The sequence below is a fragment of the Vanessa cardui genome, chromosome 10 (assembly GCF_905220365.1).
Source record: "Vanessa cardui chromosome 10, ilVanCard2.1, whole genome shotgun sequence".
In the NCBI taxonomy this organism is placed as follows: Eukaryota; Metazoa; Arthropoda; class Insecta; order Lepidoptera; family Nymphalidae; genus Vanessa; species Vanessa cardui.
The window spans coordinates 3,783,129-3,803,012 of NC_061132.1; the positions used below are offsets into that span (position 1 = coordinate 3,783,129).

The following is a 19,884-nucleotide window of genomic DNA, read 5'->3' on the forward strand; positions in this document are numbered from 1 at the left end:
GGATCAATCACAAAAAAATGTATCTATGCTAGCCAAATATTTAAAAAAGCAGTTATTGAAAATTTGTACTCAACAATTCGGCTCTTGGATAAGACATCCACACGGTCTACGAATACTCTATTGGATGATATCAAATATACATTTACTTACCTCATAATGTGTCCGATGAAATTGTTCAATATAGTATATGATAAAAATTATACTACACATACTCCAAATGCTATAAAAAATAATAATGTAACTCATAAATATTGTCATTGTTGAGTCTGGAAGAAAACGTGTGATTTATTAATAAAAAAATAACAATTAATATATTGGTACTGGGATTTTTTCGAAAAAGACCCAATGGAAAAGATATGATTGACAAGATGCTTTATAGTGAAACGAAAACACAGAGGAAAAAAAATAAATAAACGAAGCCTCGGATTCCGGCAAAAAAGGAGTGTTAACACCGAGTGCATTCCATGGAATTATAACGTAAGGTGTACGTGTTACTGAAGCCACTGTCATATTATTCAGATAATTTAAAGGTAATAATCAATAATTACAAGTAAACCACGAGAAACTATGACGACGGAAGCAAAGTAGAAATCAATACGACGAGTAATAATGTGTAACGTGATATAAGAAGTAATGCAGTTTCAGTGGGTTTGCTGTTTTGAACAGTGGAGCATATGTTTTGAAAAATTACATATAAAATAGATAAAATAAGTGTAATTGTCTGCTTACTTGAAATTACCGAAGTAATAATGCTGTAAAGTTTAAATTCTAATTGAATTGCCGTGTATAGGATCGCCAGCACCATGCTAACGCCTTCGGCTCTTGTGGTCCGCACAACTACTTTGCATATAAATGCATAAGATATTGCTATTTCGCGAATGATATGTGGAAAACTTTCTTCTGCGCCTATTTTTAAAAAAATTAAGAAAATTTACAAGATTTTTTAGACCTTTTCTACACATATAATAAAATCGTAACTGATCGAAATCTGTATATAATTATTGAGAACAAATATCACAGGGGGTATTTATTAACGCAATAGATCATATAAAGATGATTTTTGTCTGTTTTTTGTTATTTGGTTAAAGTTGAAAGGTTAGGATATTGTTTTGTTGGATAGAAGAATATGTTATAGGTTAGGTTAGACAAAAATCTACCAGCGCTTCGGTACCACCTTGAGAAGAACCAGCGAAAGAAACTCAGCAATATTTTCAAATAACATTTTTTATAACTACTCATAGTATAATTTCATACAATAATAATGAATATGTTTTCATTATTTGAAACAGCCTCGATGAGGTCGTCTAAACCCCAAGGTGTGCAATCAAGTAAGAAGTCATTTGTGTTGTAATATCCTTTAGCACACAAATGCTCTTTAACAATACCGGTGAACATTTTAAATATTATTGCTAAGAATTCTTCGTAATCTGTTTCTTAACTCGGTAGCTACGATGACACGAAAAACAGTCAAGCGTATCCGTGAAACTTGTAACAGCTATCAGCTTTACTATGTTGAGTGTGTGTGTGTTGAGTGTATTTTAAGCAAATAATGTTATTTAAATAAAACTAATTATAACGGATGAATCGCGTATATTAATTATTTTTAAACATCGGGATGTTTAAAAATAATTAATATACGAGGGATGTTTAAAAATAATTAATATACGCGATTCATCCGTTATAATTAGTTTTATTTAAATGTGTAATAATCGCGAAAATTTAAGACAACATTAAATAATGTTATTACCAAGTTTCCTTTGAGCTACGTGATTCCTTTCATCGCCGCCGGTCCTGGCGTCGTCGAAGAGCAGAGTCTTCAAACTATCATTTATTGCGATCAGAGTAATATTCACTCGTTGCGCAAATAAACTTATCTGCAGTTGCAGCAATACCACAATATAGATATTCAGCAGATGAAACACCATTTCTATCATTATCAATGCTAGAATAATTTTAAAATAATTTAAAATATAAAAAAGATTTTCGTTTCTTTATTAAAATATATAATTTGTACCCGAAATATTTCAATTGTGTATTGATAATTCCATAACACTAAATTTAATTGCAAAGATTATGTTTGTATTTCGTACAATAAATGTTTTTCTTAATTTTATGTGTTCAAACCGTTTATTATTATGTCATGCCTATGTGTATCAAATAAAGTTAAATAAGATTTATGGATCAATACCTGCATCGACGATTACTTGTGTTTGCCACAAACGGATCAAGAAATGTATCACTCGAAAGAAAAAATATCCTGCGATTGCAATAAAAATTTTGTAATTCGATTTTATTAATATTTTCTTCTTCAAAATATTTTGTAATTTTTCATCGATCTGCAAATAATATAAAATATTTTTGTACGATTGAAAAACCTTATTTACTTAATTTGCTCGACTTAATCTTAACTTTAATCGATTTCATTTATTTGTCTGACGCTATTAAGTTTTATACGTTTGTTATTAATTCTTTTGTCTAAGATACCCCCAGAGCTCGCATTAAGTTTTTTAACTTTTTTTTCGCGGGTAGGTGCTTAAATAGTAAACACACATTATTTTATGCTCTTGCAATTTTTATTAATTTTAAATAAATTTATGACTATATAATATATATGGAATTGATCTAAAAGTCCTTCAACCTACCAGCTTTAATTCCTTATAAGAAAATCCACACACAGTGAGCTAAATATTTTTATTCACTATTTATAATGGACGCACTTAAAGTCACTATATGTGAACTAAGAGAACATTTTGACACAAAAATGGCTGATTTTCAAAGGAGTCTCCAAGCTTCTGCTAACCCAGCTTCAAGTCCCACATCCAACATCGCTGCTCAATTCAATGTATTCCGAACCTTCGTAATGAGTGCTCTGGAAGGTCTTCAAGCTCAACTCGGACTTTCGGCTTGTAAACAAGATGAATTAGAGATGAGGACTCGAAGAAAAATCCTCTTGGTTCATGGCATCCAAGAGAGCAAGAATGAAAAGGTTGCCTCAGTTGTTGTTGAAGCTCTCTCGGAACGTCTTAAGATCTCCGACTTAAAGACAGAAAGCATTAGCCGTTGTCACCGTCTGGGGCGGACTAAAACTAACAAGCCTCGGGCTATTCTTATAAAGTTTCACGATCTTGGACTCAGAAACAAGATCTGGTATGCAAAAACCGGTCTTAAGAACTCCGGCATAACTTTGTCAGAATTCCTGACCAAGGATCGGCACGGCGTCTTTACAGCTGCACGACAGCGATTTGGTGTCGATAAATGCTGGACAAGGAATGGGTATGTGATTGTTATGGGCTCTGATGGTGCTCATAACAGGATTACTACTTTAACCGAGTTAAATTCTTTGCCATCTTCATCCGGTCAAATTCCTTCAACAAACTACGTTACTGCGTGCTAGTGCAACAACCTCTGCTAATACACCCGTGCATAAGGAAGGTAAATCTTCTTATATTAGACCCAAAAGAGTAGTTAAAAAGTAATTGTATGTGCTGGTTAAGTAATTTTTGTTTCTAGCTTCTCTTAATAATAATCTTCCTTTTATATGCCTAAATGCATGTAACGTATACGTTGTTTCGCCTTTTACTATTACGTTGTAGTTTTTTTGTATTATATACCCACTTCTCACTTTTTATTAGTAGCATAATCTTACTAACTTCACCTTATCTTTTTTTTTTATGTCTTTAATAAACAATTGTGATTTGTGCGTGACAACATGTCAGTTGACATTGTCAAAGTCGACTAATGTCACAGACAACATCTGCTGACCATAGACTATAACTGTGCATTAAGTCAGTTTTACACTATCAATAAAATTAAATAAACTTGTTTTTTTGCCTGTTGTGGTAGTTATATTTTTGATTCTTTATTTATTTATTTTTCTTGTTAAAATAGTTTTATTTTGTTTTAGACTTTTAGTATATTTTAAATGTAAGTGCTTTTGGTACTGCTTTTCGTACTGCCACTGCTTTTCTCTCTTTATTATTAGATATTATTTTATTTTTATTTTTATTATTAGATAGTAAGCTTGCATATTGTTTTTAATATGCTCTATGTCTTACTCTCTTAACTTATTATTATTAGATGGTTATTTTGCTTATTGTGTCTATTATGCTGGTATGTCTTTCTCGCTTAACCTTCTGTTTTATGTATATTTTAACAATTATCTCGAGTGATCTCTCTCATGATTCTGGTGGGTGAAAGGACTTTGTGTATTCATATTATTACTATTTTTTTTTTTTTTTTACATTTATTGTTAGTATTTTATTTTGTCTTTTATTATATCTTATTATTATATGTATATTTATTCGCATATTTTATAGTATACAATTATGAGTATCGATGATATTGAATTTAATATCTTTTCAGACGACGACAGCAATAGTTTCACCACAGCTTATTCCACGGATGATAGTTTTCACAGTTCTTATTCTCCTCTCTCCTTGTCACTTCATAATGCCTTCTCTTCTATTCCTAAAAACTTTAATGTAGTTCACATAAACGCTCAAAGCATCCCTGCTCATTATTCCGACCTTATATCCTCTTTTGACAACTCCAACATACATGCTATCCTTGTTTCCGAGACTTTCCTCAAACCCTCCTTGCCTTCTTCCTGCTTCTCTTTGCCCAACTTTCATCTCATTCGAAATGATCGAGTGGGTAAGGGAGGTGGAGGCGTGGCAATTTATATCCGAAACCATATTCCTTTTACAATACTTGATATGTCTGACCCGCAATATTCTGAATCTGCAGAGCACATCTTTATTGAAGTTCTATTTGGCCGTGTTAAGTTACTATTAGGTGTTTTTTACTGTCCGTCTCTTCACATTGATTACTTTAATTCCTTCGAACAATTATTGGAGCTTCATACGGCTAATAAAGAACATTCAATTATTATGGGTGACTTTAACACATGTCTCATTAAAAATGATGCACGTGCAAAACGTTTATTAAATATTGTCAGCAGCTCTAATTTTAACGTTCTCCCTTCGAAAGCAACTCATTATTTTCCCGGCTGTTCACCATCTCAGTTGGATCTTAGCATTGTTGCATCCTTGGAGCATGTTGAATGTCATGGACAATTTCCCGCAGAGGCCTTTTCTTACCATGATCTAATATATTTATCATATAAAATTCGACCTCCTAAGATTAGGCCTACTGTGGTAATGCGTCGCAGTTTTAAGGATTTTAACAATGATGCGTTTATGAGTGAGCTTAGCCAAATTGACTGGGATTCTGTATTTAGAGCTGAAACGACTGATGACAAGTTAGATATCTTTAATTCGCTCCTAACTCAACTTTTTGATAAATACGCTCCTTTACGTCCCATCAAATTGAAAAATCTTCCTGCTCCTTGGTTAACCAATGAAATTAGAACGTTAATGACTAAGCGTAATAGAGCCAAATTTAAATATAAACATAACCCCAGCACTGAAAATTTAATTAAATACAAGCGCTTGCGTAACCGTTGCAGCAGGGTTTGTCGAGATGCTCAACGACGTTACATTCACAGTACAATTAAGAACAGTAATTCTTCTCAGACATGGAAATTTCTGCAGTTGCTCGGTATCGGACGCCAAGCTTGCCCTGTCAATCCAAACCTTGATCTCAATGCTCTGAACGGATTTTTTGCTACTACTGTCCCAATGGATATCAAGGAAAAAAAAAACGCTTAGTATTCTTCGCTCTCTACCTACTCCTAACAACCCTCCTTTCCAGTTTTCACCAATGGCGCTAAGTGATATTAGGGCTCATATTCTGGCTATCAGGTCTAACGCAATGGGTAGTGACGGAATCAACCGCAGAATGCTTCTCCTAATTCTTGATCAAATCTTACCTGTCATATCTCACATCTTTAACTCCTCCCTCTCTTCCGGTCAGTTCCCAAGAGCATGGCGTATTGCTCACATCCTTCCAATTCCTAAAAATAAAAATCCAGTATCCTTTTCTCATTATCGTCCTATATCGATCCTTCCCTTCTTGTCGAAAGTATTGGAACGTATTGTGCACCGCCAGCTAAACGACTACGTTTTAATGTACAACATCCTCTCCGAATATCAATCTGGCTTTCGTATGGGCCACAGCACAGTTACCGCTCTGGTAAAAGTATGTGATGACTTACGTTCCAATATGGACAACAAGCAGTTGAGCATCCTTACATTGCTGGACTTTAGCAATGCATTTAATGCGGTTGATTTCGAGCTCCTGTTGGCTGTCCTCCAGTCCATCAATGTTGCTTCGGACGTAACTGACTGGTTTCGTAGTTACTTGTTTGGTCGTCGGCAAAGTGTACACATTAACAGCCTCTCTTCTTCCTATCTCCCTCTCACAGCTGGTGTACCGCAAGGTAGTGTCCTTTCACCTCTCCTGTTTTCTATTTTCATTAATACCATCCCAAAAATCCTTTCATCGTCTTTCCATCTCTATGCCGACGATCTGCAGGTCTATGTTACTTGTACAGCACACGATATTGATGATGCCATCGCAAGACTCAATCAGGACCTGCTTAACATCTGCAATTGGTGCAAGGCGTATGGACTCTATGTTAATCCTGCCAAGTCCCAAGCCATTATAATTGGTAGCACCTTTCAACTCTCCAAACTTAATTATAGTAAATTACCCGCTATTATTTACGACAATGTTTCCTTAACCCTCTGTTCCCATGTAAAAAACCTTGGTCTCCTTATAGATACTAACCTCTCCTGGTCCGTGCAAGTTGCAGAAGTAAGTAGAAAGATATTTGCCACTATTAGCTCTTTCAAACGTCTGAAGCACCTATTACCGGTTAAAACAAAAATTTGCCTGGCTCAATCACTACTGCTCCCAATACTGGACTACGCTGACTGTAGTTATACAGACCTAACAGAAGAACAGCTAAACAAGCTTGAACGATTACAAAACGTCTGTATCAAATTTATTTTTGCACTACGTAAATTCGATCACGTCAGCGAATACCGTAACCAACATAAGTGGCTTACAATTAGACATCGCCGCAACTTGCATATACTCTCCCTTCTCTATTCTATCCTTTATAATCCTCTATCTCCTAATTACTTAAAAACTCGTTTCTCTTTTTTAGGCACTGACTCTGATTGTCATCTTGATCTGCGGTCACGAAGTGACAATCGCTTAAAGATGCCAACAGCTCATACTCGCTTTTACAGTGAATCTTTTACTGTTAAAGCTGTGAAGCTATGGAATATGCTTACCCCGGAAATCCGTCGCTCTAATTCTATTTATATTTTTAAACGTCGTGTGAAAACTCACTATCTTTCCTTACAATAAGTAATGTATGTACGTTTATTGAATATGTATTATATATAAAAATGTTATATGTGTGTATTTATATTTATTTTTATGTAGCTATGTATGTAAGTATATACATATACATATACTTATATGTAACGTATGTAGGTTATATATATTTTATATTAGTATGTATATTATAAGTCATTATTTTCGTTTATCATGAATATTATTTTATTTTTATTTTTTGCACTATCCTGTTTCTGCTTTTGCAAATCCTTTCACCAAAGGTTGTCTGTTAGAGATTGCTTTAGCAATAAGACCGCCTTTGCACGCTCTTATTTTCTTTTCTTTGTTGTAATTGTTCTCTGTATTTGTATGTCCTTTCATTGTGTGTGCAATAAAGTAAATAAATAAAATAAATAAATAAAATAAGTCATAATGGGAATGGTACAGGCCGAGGTAAGTCCAACACGAGGCGCATGACAACCAAAACGTCTTTTTTAAAATAGCAATAGTAGCATCATATTGAGCGTGCTTCAGATAACGTTTTTGGCAAAACAATAAACATTCACCGTCCATATGGTTTGACGCATGGCTCACTCTATACTATCACATAAATATTACCTGATTGAGCCTTTTGAAGTCATTATTCATACTAGTCATTCTCGCCGGAGCAGTGAATACTCCTATCATAGTATGTGCAGAGAGTACAGTTACCGCACATATTTTAATTATTTTTTCTGCTATAAGACCCTTAGAGGCAGTCATCATAGAAAATTCGGCAATGCACGTTAAACAGTAAAGCCCTAGAATAACAAATTAAAACATCGTTAAAGTTAAGGATTCCATGATTCTGCGCCAATTATTAGGATTAATAGAAAGGCCAATACCGTTAATTATCATAAAGACTCTTCCCAATATTACCAAAGGGCGCGAGACTTGGAAATCCGGCGCATACTTGACAGGAGCCATGCCTACCGGGCGCGATATCTTCAGCAACAATCCCATCGCGCCGCGGTCCATTGCTGCAGTACTGGACAGCTTTCGCGCAACAAACTAATGCAGTTCTCTCTTTCAAAGTCGTAACAAAATGAACAAGACGCACATAATTATCGGAAGTAAATATCGTTAGCGTTCCAAATTATGACTGACGTCATAGACAAATAGAGTTATTCCATACACTCAATATTTTATTACTAATGGATATGTCTATTTATGTAGTCTTGTTAAGCGATTTTCTTTTAGCGATTAAGCAACAAATGTGTTACTAGTTATCGGCCGCGACCTCGCTTGCTGTCTTTTATTGGCAGTTCGTCAGGTATAGGCATAAAAATCAACTTCCCTCGTTGTAGTTTAAGCTAGCTTCCTAACTAATTTTATCGAATGCGGTGCAGTCATTTGACCGTGAAAGAACAGCAGACAGACAGTTGGAGTAGTTTTAGCATTAATTATAGTGTTCGTTTTATATTTTCAAAAGCATTAATATTCTCTTGATCTGATTTTAGAGTTCTGATATGAATATAATTATAGGCATCTGAATGCAGGTATGTACTTTATTTCAGTCAATTTATTTAAATATCTTTTTAATAAGAATAATGTAACTGCTTTTACAACAATATTTTAACTAAAAATAGATATAGTAGACCTACCCACATTCTACGCGGCTTTTATTTGAAAGACTCATATTATTTTACATTTACATATCACGCTTTTTAGTCATCTGCATAATCTTGCACTTAAAAATTTCTTAAAAATTTCTCTGAAATTTTATTAAAGAAACGGATACCTAGCCAAGAAGGATTTATTGACTTTGCGACGTCGGAAACTTGGCGTTATAAGTTTATCCTTACTTCTTGTGCACATACAATGATTATCACAGATTTTATCAAAGTGATCAATGTTACTCGTTGTTGTCAAGGTGTCTGAGGTGTCCCAACTCGTTCAACAGTTCACTATCTCGCGAGATAATGTAACATTGTCATCAAGTTTGCACTGACATATATATTTCTATACTTACTCGCGTTTGCAGTACGTTCCGACTAATAAGATCGGTAAAAACTAGTAAAACTGAAAAATAAAATGGCAAGTTGAACACCATCTGAAAAACCTTAATAACTATAAACACTTAAATAATATAAATATGTGCTATGAATAAATTAAGAGTGTAGGAGTTCCTGCAAGTGACAGTTTTACAGGACAGAAAAATATGACTAAGAAGTTGCCATGACCTGCTGTGTTATTCTTTACGAAGTCACTCGTTAAATGAGAAGGGACTTTCGTTGATAAGCTATTATGATGCGTGTTTTAATGAAATGTCAGAAATCGAATCATTTCTAAGCTGAATCTTAGATTCAAGGGTTTGACTATTAGACCCAAAACGGACACCAGTTTTCACGTTAAAAGAAAGCTCAAAGCCAAGTTATTGTTTTTTAAAAACGTCCATAGATGGTGGCATTCACTTTCCATCAGGTGAGCCTGAAATATATATAGTGTCGCATAACACTTTTTAGCAAAATTGGATAAAAGCTATCTTCCTTACCAAGAGCTTCGTCGCGTGGCCGATATTCTTGTTGTTATCTAATATGTTTTTATAAGCGCTCAAATGATCAGTTAGAGTCGTGAGCATCGCGTCGTGTTCTTCATTGCCGCTGTGTGATACAACAGAAAAACTATCCGTTGTTCTCCTTAATAACCTCATACGAATCCACAATATTTCGAACATTAAGATCGCGGTGATATGACTTAAATTTACCGACGTTAACATTAGTAGAAAGCCCCAAATCAGACGGTTGACAAACTCGTTTGGAAAAGTGATTAATATTATTGTCCGTACGATACGAAATAAAATAACAAATACGAACATGACAAAAGAAAAGAGAACTTTAAAATTTTCTTCTTCGACAAACGTTGAGTTATGTATTTTGCCTATTCCTTCCATGTAATCGAAAAAATATTCGCCGTCGGTTAGAACTGATACTAATTTTGTGAAAATAAAAGGTACAAGGTTTAAGATAAGCGGCATATTTAGGTAATTTTGCTGTAATAATAAATACATATGCTCACACAAATACGTTAGTACGATTACAAAAGTAAAACAATAAATCTTAGCGATAACAGTAAAGGCTCAATACTTGTGGACTTTCGAATATAATCGAAAAAGCAAACGAGTGTACATGATTATGTTTATCATAGTGTAATGTTTCTCCGGCAACGGGTCAGAGACTTGAATATCCATTGTGGGAAAACCTCTCGGACCAAAAACCGGCCCTTTTATTGTCATGAATATCTTCTACACAATTTATTGTTCATTTCAACTGTCAGTATCATTTTTTGGTTGTAACCAACTTACAGTCCCGACATTATAGTATTTATATTATTTGCACATGTATTTTTATTAAAATTAACTCTTTAACTGATTATCCATGAAAATTAAAAATAGTACAAATCATATCCGCGTGGAATGATGAAAAGTCTGCCAGTAGTGTTATACTTCAGTGTTTGTCTGTAATAACGCAATTACTTAATTTGATTCGATATTTCAGGCGATGATTAATATTATAAACTTTATATACAAATAACATTGAAATATACACTTACTTAAATTAATATTTTAAATTAAAGTAGTTTCGTATAAAAAGTAAAGCAATCTATTCGATGGATGAATGCTGTAGGTAGATAGGTACTAGTTAATTATTAAAATATTACATTTGAATACATTTACAAATAGCATAAGTATTAAATTGATTACTTTCAAAAATAAACGCAATTGGGAGCGATGGAATAACAGATTTGGAAAATCATATTAACACTTTATTAATGTTTACGCAAGCAAGCTATGAATACTAGAATCTGAAAACAAAATAAAATATAAACTAATTATAAATTCGCTTGCAAGTTAGCAGGTTCACCTGCGACTTGACCCACACCAAATTTATAAAATTTAACGTATATTTTAATGTGTAATAAGATAGTAAACACGAATCCATCCAGTTTAGGGCCTTGAGGGATATAATGAAAAAATACGTAGCCTTGGTCCTTCATTGGGACTCAAACTATCTCCATTCCAAATTTCATAATCATTCTAATATTATATAATATTATAAATGCGAAAGCTAGTGAGGATGGCTGTATAGATCTTCGTTACTCCTTCACACAAAAACTATTGAACTATTTACTATGTCATTCGGGATCTTATTAAAAGTTTTACTCGATTTTTATTTATTTTTTTAGCAGAGTGAACGATTAGCAGAACACTATCAACTCTTTACGCTTTTTTAAGCTTTTTCTTAAATTGAAGAAATCATTCATATTGGTGCAAATTATATATTTTTTTCTATTTGGCGCACTTGTGTCATCAGCTATATTAATAAGAAATAAAATATTAAAATATATAATACTTAATTATCACATACAAGGCGTTATTAGCATAGAAATAAATTCAGATTACCTCATCATGATCCATTATATTATATTGACAAATATTAAAATACCGAAAAGTAAATATTAAGCACAAGATTAATATATTAATTAATGTAAAACTCAAAGATTTCAATGTGCAAGTATTAAAACGGATTAAATTTAAGTATCCAAACGGATACATGTAACGTGTGAATATGACCTGTGGTTATCCGGACTATTTGACTCCATAACCATTAATATTCGACTACATAATATGCTAACTGATATCTGTATACGATAACTGTCGCCATCCCCTTACCAATAATTTCGCTTTTATAAGTTACCAAATTCTCCTTTAAGATCGTAGTGACCACAGAAACTTGTTCTACGTTGTCAACACATGATGTGCTAGAAAAACTTTCCATTCTTTTTCGCAGCGATTTTAGACGAATCCACAATATTTCAAACATTAGGATCCGGGTCATGTGACTTAGATGTATTGATAATAACATTAGGAATTCGAATTCAAGCTGTCTTCCGTAATAATCGTTATTCAAAATCAATAATTTGACTACACGAGCAATGCTATACAAAATAATTAAAATAAAGAAAACAAGAGAAAAATGTGCTTCAAAATTTTTCGTCTTTACCAAATCAAAAATGATCAACTTGGTCAAAACCTTTTAAGTATTCGAAGAAATATTCGCCGTCGGTCAGAACTGATACTAAGATCGAGAAATTAAAAATAAACATTTTTGTGAGAAATGGTATGTACAAGTTTTCTTGCTTTAACTGAAAATATCGATCCTTACAGAGATATGTTGCAATGATTGCAAAAGTGACGCAATAGATCTTGGCAACAACAGTAAAAGCTAGACTGTTGTGGACTTTCGAATACAATCCAAAAAGCAGACGAGTGTACATGATTATATACATCATAGCATTATGTTTCTTGGACAACGTATGAGAGACTTGAATATCCATTATGGAAAAAACCATTCAGACTAGTAGTTCCGACGCGACAATTTTAATAATGATAAAAACAGGCGCTTTTTGTGGACATGAATATTTTCAATATAATTTACTATTCATTTTAACCATCTCCATTATAGAAACTAGCATAACTTACTTTAATAAGGTTTTAAATTTAGAAACTTGTTTATTTTTTAATAGTACGATATCTTTTTACAAGAAAATCCTCCGATTACTTAAATCCTGAAAGTTTATTAACGCACAAATTACAAAAACGATTATTAAAAGATTGTAGACAAATGACTAAGCATTGATTTGTTAAGTCTATTTTATTAGAAACAATTAATTTGATACGGCGGGGCACACTTTTCTTAGATTAGATTGTTAAATTTTTAATTTAAAACATGTTAGTGAGGGCATTTACTTTGATACTTTTGTATATCTGACAAAAGACTAATAAATTTTTTAATTGCTATAATTTTACCGACTGAGATGGCCCAGTAGTTAGAGCGTGTGCATCTTAACCGATTATTTCGGTCAAACCCAGGCAATCACCTATAGCAACTATATATATGTGCTTAATTTGTGTTTATAATTCATCTCGTGCTCGGCGGCGAAGGAAAACATCGTGAAGACACGTGCATGTGTCTAATTTCATCGAAATTCTGCCACATGTGCATTCCACCAACCCGCAATGTAGCAGCGATTTGGAATATGTTCCAAACTCTCTCCTTAATGGAAGAGGAGGCCTTAACCCAGCAGTAGGAAATTTACGGGCTGTTATTTAACTTTTACTTTATACACCGACTGAACACTTAGTGATACGAATTCAACATACAGACGATTGTTTCATGCCAAGAAACAATGCTTGTATATTTCTATTCAATAAGTAATTTTTTTATCTTGTTGGAAAACCTTCCTCGCTGGAAAGTTCCAAACCATCTCCTTAAAAGGAGAGGATGTTCTAGCCCAGCAATGGGAAAATTTCAGGCTGTTAATGTAATAAATGTAATGTAAAACCGCGGTACGCGTTTCCCTAGAACGAACTCTGGTACACCGGATACTTATTAATAAAACCAGGATCGCTTTCACGTGCTACCGTGGATGTTCAAAACTCAGGGTTAATGTTCGACAGTGTAATTACCACTTAAATCAAGTAAGTAATGTATTAACTATTTACTTTCTTTCACTTCTAATTAGTAAATTTCACTAATACGTAATATCCACGACTTCTTTACATAGTATAAAGCAAAGTCACTTTTTCTGTTCCTATTTCCCTTTGTACGCTTAAATCTTTAAAACTACTATTTATTATAACTATTTTACAAACGATTTGAATTAACGAAACGGCAAAGTTAAAAATTTCTGCGGAATTTTATTATAAAAACGGATACCTTGCCACAAGAAAGATTTATTGACTTTGTGAGTCGGAAACTTGGCATTATAAGCTTATCCTTACTTTTAGTGCATATACAATGATTATCGCTGATTTTATCAAAGTCATCAATGTCACTGTGAATATACATGATATTGTAAATATATTGCGACGCAACAGTGAGTATTCCTACTTTGTTAAAAACATCCCGAAGAGAGTCTCTAGCTCCAAGATTATAAATAGACCGGATTGCTCTCTTTTGTAAAATTTGAGTAGAATTTTTAGAAAAACCTCAGACACTAATACATATCTTTTAACGATGTTATAGATTTTTATGAATTAAAAAGCAGTAATAAAACAACGTAGAATATAAAAAAAATACATTTTATTTTTTATTTTCTCTGAATAAAATTACCTTTCAATAATTATTTAATTTTTTTTTTAAAACACAAACATTCATCCAAATTTATAATAGCTCTGGTCACATTGTTCAATCCAAACATATGAACATCTTCGTATAGAGTTCAATAATGAAAATTCAAGTCAATGACTGTGTGCATATTTCTTCCATCGATTTTTTGTAAACTGTATTAGTAACAGGCTGTACGTAGTTACAAAACTAATGGTCTAAAATATATAAAAAATATTGTTAATATATATGTAGAAAATAAATATTTTTAAAAATTTAATGATTAACTTAAAAACATTTTTAATGATTTTTTTTCGAATTCAACGTTTGTTATCTATATCATACATATATTTGATGCGGTTTTTTTAATTGATGGAGTGATTCGAGAGGAAGGTTTTTGTATACGTGGACAATATAGTAAAGAAACACTGATCATTTTGACATTCTCTACTATATTTAGTATTAGCCTTGCACCCGTGTGAAGACGGGTCGGGTCGGATCTTCCTTAGAGCTACAAATTTCCTATTCGAAATCATAGATAAGTAATAATAAGATAAGATAACAGGATTCGAACCTTTTTTATTATAAGGCATTTTTATCTGAATACAGATCATATAAAGATTTAATCACTTGGTGTTGTTTCTTGACTTACATTAGTTAAGTCTATAAAAGCAATTTTAAAAGTACCTTAATAAAAAGTATTCGCTGTACTGTGAACATTCCTAGTGGCGATATACTTGGCTGGTTCAGAAGGGTTTGAACAACAGGTCCAGTTTCAGAGGGATGGACTTCCCAGCAGGCGTCAAGTTATGTATGAGCTTGGTCAGAACTATTTGTATCTCAGTCACCTGAAAAGAAAATTTCGTTATTATTAAACAAGGGCATTATTATTAAGCAAGACATGAAGAGGCAAGTCGTTCTCAGACGATATACTTCATTTATATTATTATATATTACCTCCGCCTGTATTTGGTGCCAAGGTTCGATAAATAGCAAAATTGTAACCAAAAATTTTGCACACCAAATCAACTGAAGAATAATGTTTATTCGTTGATGAGTTTCTCCTGCTAAGAAACACAAAATAGATTATCCAAATTTTTATAACCTGTATTAATATTGTGACTGTGAAAGTAACTCTGTATGTTTGTTTGTTCACGAGCAAACCGCTGAACCGAATTGGTTGAAATTTGGTATGAAGCAAACTGGAACTCCAAGAAAGCAATTAGGCTCTTTGAATGACACATGATAAACAATCTAAAACCCGAACGTAGCTGCTGGCGACAACTATTTTTATTATATAAGAAATAAAATCATTTTTTTAATCAAAAAAGGATTTCAATTATTTAATGCTCAACGTTAAATTTGTATCAATAAATACCGTAGGAATAAAATAACATACTGAATACAATAAAAACGTCAATTAAATTGATGAAGCTGAACATTAACAGCAGGGTGTTCGCTGAGAATATTATAAAGAGGACAGCGCTGTGTGACGCGTTCAGTTGCTTGACTAAACCGCAAATAGACACATATCCCTTCGTTAGATCGCTGACACGTTGACACACTGAGCGACATGTAGATGCTGAAACAGGTTCTGAAACAATATTTACGCAATAATATAATAAATATTGGACAACATGTATGTGACATTACTCTGACCAAATGTAAGTAGCCAAAACTTCTGCTATGGACAATCAGAAACAACGACGGTACCATAAACACACAAGACAACTAATGATAATCTACATCGACTAGGCATCGTGAATTGAACCCGGGACCTCGGAGTGGCGTATTCACGGCAACCGGTGTACACACTACTCGACCTCGGAGGTCGTTTAAATTAAGGCTTAAAGATTATTAATATTACTTTTCTATGCCGGCTGGCCAGTTTGGCCTGAGCTCTCATTTATTTCTTTAACAACAACTCTTACTGGCAGATTTTGTTATTCACCGTAATGTATTTCCTCGTTCAAGTGCTTTAATTTCGTAGTTATGGTCTGCAGCACACAGTGGACATCGAAATTAATGAAGATAATCTCCAATTCCATCAGCAATAATTTATAACGATCGATATTAAAAATAAACTTCAACAATTCCAATAACACTGAAAGAATTTCACGAAATTAATATTTATAAATACTTCAAATCAATAATTTCAGTCAATACAATGATGAATAACATAAACTCACATCTTGTTGGATTAAAATTGACATATTTGCTGAAAATAATGATTGCAGTGTATACAGTTAAAGACACCGAAGAAATCTTCATAAAGAACCTTTTGTTACGATCTATGTAAACTTTGCCATTAATCTCTTTGTTTATCTAAAATACATATTATCTTAATTTTAATACATAGGGGTGACATAATATGGCGCTTGTTGCAGGTTCACTTAACGTATTAGGACCTCCACAACCGGTGACAAAACATCGGCAACCTTTCATATGTTTTAGACTACAAAAGTTGTATCTATACTAATATTATAAATGTGAAAGTAACTCTCTATCTGTCAGTCTGTCTGTCTGTCGCTCTTTCACAACCAAACCAATGAACCTAATTTGATAAAATTTCATGTGAAACAAACTTGAACTCCAAGGAAGGATACTTATTTACCTAACACTAACACAGTACAACCAACCCCCTAAAACGCGAGAAATGCCGCGGGCAAAAACTAGTTTACCATATTCAACTAACCCCTAAAACACGAGCAATGCTGTAAACAAAAATAGTTTACCATAAAACATACTAATGAAATTTCGGTATAGATAGTTTTAAATGTCATTACTGATATGGCTCGACGCGAAAAAAAAATGGCTTTCAAATATATATGACGTGCGAATGATATGACTCTCCAATGGGATCCTCAAAAATATTTACAGTATTCTAGGAATTAACGCAATTATTGTAAAATAAATAAAATAATACTTTATTTAATGCAACTGAATGTTTGATGTTTCCTTTCATTCGGACGACGCCTGTGTAAGAAAAAAATCCATTTGCTATTATTATTACTGATATAATGCAGACATGTCCGACGGGAATTATTTCATATTCGAAAAGATATATAAAGATTGTTCCAATGCCACACATATCTGAAAACAAGAGATATATTTTTATTTCATACAATTTCATCATCATCATCAATACATCTCTATCAAAAAAAATTAACAAAAAGAAATACCGAAACACAACACTATTTCAAAACCAATTAATAGACACTAAAAATAAAAAAAATAATTGCGTATTCAAAATTTTATTGAGAGTTTTATCAGTGAAATGAAATTAAAAATATTAGACTACTTAAAATATTATATAATATCGTTACAATTATTGTTTAATTTGGAGCCGGTGTCAGCCACGGGGGAAAGAAAGAAGCGATACGAGTCCCTTGATTGACACAGCATATTGTCATATAAAAGATAATTTGAAAAAAGCGTATTTCTTAAAGTACTGACAAAGTGGCTGACACCTAATGGCCAGGGGCTAATTAATTATTCATCGTATAGTACATATTTCTTAATTATTTTTAAGACTATAATAGTCAGAAATTGACACTAAAATAACTCGTTATTAATAAAAGAATTACTAAAAAGTATACATAGATGCTCAGTTATTATTTCATAAAATACACTTACGGATACACAGACTAAAGATGCAGCTGTAAATAGCAATCGACGTGGACACGGTCGCTGTGTATCCTGCGCGGTCTCGTGCCAGGTGTAGCGGAGCAAGCCCCAGCGCTCGTGATAAGCGTAACACGAATACCAAAGAGGCTGGCACTCTGTATGATCTATTTTCCATATTTAATTTTATTTCTCGAGCGCGCTCTTAAGATTCAACTATTCATTCCGTTTTTATTATTAACACAGCTAAAAAGAACACGACTGTAACTTAAGCCATTACAAACATTCTAAATACATTATTATTTGAATTAATCATGATTTATGTTCAACAAACAAGCTCGTTTAAATTTTTGATTATATTTTGTATTTACGAGGCGATGTAATGATGTATATTGGGGAAAAGCACGATAGTGAATGACTTCATTTAAATTATTTTACTCATTCGATTTCTCAAAATAAAACAAACAATGAGAAATTTAATTTAAATTTCAGGCTCGTTGTGAATGCTAATTGTATCACCGAAAATTATTCCCGAGTTTTTAGCCCGGATGGGAGAAAGATAAAGACTGGCGAGTCACGCTGATGACTCTGACTGAAGTTTGACCCAAGCTGTAGAACTCCTAGTGCTTGAAAATGTATTGACTGCACATAACATCTAAACCAAACTACACATCGAATCTAAACATGCAAGCATATTTGCTTTGCATCAATCTATATAAATCTATATTAATATTATAAATATTTAAAAATGAAATTGTGTCTCTCTGTCTGTCGTTCTTTCAGGAACAAACCGCTGAACCGATTTGATGATATTTGGTCTACTAATCATAACATATTCTAAAGAACACCTTTTATAAGATACTGTATAATATATTAAATTGGAACGAGTTTTTCACCTTCCGACGGGCCTAGCAGGTTCAGTTACAATTTATTTTAAAGTAATAATAGATCTTTGTTCACTAGTCAGGTTAGTTAATATTTGATATCGATTTAGTGCAGTCGTATATTTACATAATTTACTTGTTTTATTAACGTCATTTTTATGATAAAAGACGCATTAGTAACATAATGATAGACTTTTAAAAATAACAATGTTACCTTCACGAATGTGCTATACATTATAAAAAATATATTAATGTTATTTTTTAATTTCGTTTTGTCCAGTGGGTAAGATTTGTTTTTTAGAAGAAAATTTCATTTTTAGTTACAGCACACCGATCAAAATAACAACCGGATATATTAAGGACTTATGAATTGCTACGTTCAGCAAGTTTTTATGAATATAATAAAAAAAATCTGGCTTTGTGTTAACACCTTGAGATCCACACAGATTGATTTTAATTATTGATTAAAAAAATAATCTTATTTTATATAACAAAGATATAAGTAATGTTGATTTTTTTTCGGATGGTTGGCAGAAAGTAAAATAATTATGACAATGTATGATGCAGCTGCTATCGGTAACAACTCATATCATTGTTATTATTATTATTCGTGCACCAAACCTCTCTTCAATAAACTACCTAACCTCGAAATAGACATATAATACTTATTATCCACAAATATGAGTATGATTAGTACATCAAATATTTTAGTTTGAACTTTAAATTTTTCTTTCTAACTTTGAAAACTTTAGCAAAACTTTTTTTACTTTCGAGCATTAAGCAGTGATTATTTTGATGTTACTGATATAACGGTATTTTTAAGAACGGCATTAGATTAGAAACTTCAGTAGAATCATTATTTATCGCACTTAGCTAGGACCTCGGCGGCATTCGCATTTAGAATAATATAAAACTAACTGATATTGATAGTGCTGCCTATTTTTAGCGAATATTCAAAATAACATTATGAAAAAATCAGC

At 32.8% G+C, this 19,884-nt stretch overlaps 1 protein-coding gene across 1 annotated transcript; it reads right to left on the reverse strand.

Annotated features, from left to right (window-relative positions):
• Positions 1-15,142: 15,142 nt before the first annotated feature.
• Positions 15,143-16,494, reverse strand: LOC124533072. Its single transcript, XM_047108238.1, has 4 exons — positions 16,348-16,494; positions 15,796-15,990; positions 15,354-15,463; positions 15,143-15,244 (listed from the first exon to the last, which is right to left on the reverse strand). Exons 1-4 carry the CDS (start codon positions 16,442-16,444, stop codon positions 15,143-15,145), a joined length of 504 nt encoding a protein of 167 aa, XP_046964194.1. The 5' UTR covers positions 16,445-16,494.
• Positions 16,495-19,884: the final 3,390 nt, after the last annotated feature.